Source organism: Trypanosoma equiperdum (genome assembly GCF_001457755.1).
Source record: "Trypanosoma equiperdum strain OVI genome assembly, contig: ctg_343, whole genome shotgun sequence".
Taxonomy (NCBI): Eukaryota; Euglenozoa; class Kinetoplastea; order Trypanosomatida; family Trypanosomatidae; genus Trypanosoma; species Trypanosoma equiperdum.
Genome location: NW_027124247.1, coordinates 1,979 through 2,933, shown reverse-complemented (window position 1 = coordinate 2,933; position 955 = coordinate 1,979). Strand labels below are relative to the sequence as shown.

The following is a 955-nucleotide window of genomic DNA, read 5'->3' as shown; positions in this document are numbered from 1 at the left end:
GCGTCGGGTGCTTCTGCCGGCTTGGCCGTTGGTCCGTTGGCTACACTGCTGACGTCGTTTATGCCGCAACTCGTTCGCGCAGCGGTCCACGTCGTCCAGCTTGTTCCGCCGCCGCAGACGCTATTGTAGGTCACCGTTATGACCGCGGGGTTTAGGTTTTTTAAAATCGTCTCACTGTCAGGTGTGACAAATTTGGCTATTTGTTTCGGCTTGATTTCTTTTCCTCCCGTTTGCCATTTGTTGTCACTCTTTTTAACTACGCATGGATATTGGGCTTTGATCTTTGGTGTCATCTTGTGTTCTGTTGTCGTGCCACTCGCTTTTTTGTGGGCGCTGTTGCCGATTTAGAATTCTGTGTTTGACATTTTTACTGCTGCTTCCGCTGTTTTTGTGAATTGAGCTAGATGTTTTAGGGCTTCAACTTTGGTTTTTATTGCAGTATTTATTGCCTCTGATGCTTCTTTGGTGTGCTGTGCCGCCGCCGCCGCTGCGGCCGCTAACAAGCAGCCGGCGTCGGTACCGCTTCCTATTTCGGCCGCCAAAGTTAGCCTACGGCGCTGGTTGTCCAGTTCAGTTACATCAGTTTTCGCGGCCTCTACTTCTGTCGACAGCTGTTCTTCAAGTGCTGCTAAGTAAATGGCTGCATGGCAGACTGTTGTCAGATCTGTCTCTTTGGCGTCTTCAGCGCCAACAAAGACTGCTTTTATTACTAAAATAGCTGTTAGGTGCAGTCGGTTCACTCTCTTGCTTAAACTTTTGTCTGTAACAAAGTCACTGGTGGGGTACAGAAGTGGTGGTTTCTCCCACTCCAGTGTAACGGCTTCTCAGTCGCTCGCGTTATCGTTCTATGATCGCTTCTAACTGCTCTTTTTAATTTAAAATGTAAGTTTCTTTTCCCCTGAGCCGCTTTGGCACTGTCGATGCCAATTTTCGATCGAAAAACAATCACCTTATT

The 955-nt window shown here is 48.1% G+C and overlaps 1 pseudogene across 1 annotated transcript in view; it reads right to left on the bottom strand.

Moving 5' to 3' along the window:
* The window catches only part of TEOVI_000128800:pseudogene, a 1,430-nt pseudogene extending 690 nt beyond the window's left edge, over window positions 1-740 (bottom strand). Inside the window, 2 exon segments of the mRNA in view lie at window position 1; window positions 3-740. The exon segment at window position 1 is cut by the window's left edge and continues 473 nt beyond it. Of these exon segments, the coding sequence occupies window position 1; window positions 3-740 (739 nt within the window).
* Between the last annotated feature and the right edge of the window lie 215 nt (window positions 741-955).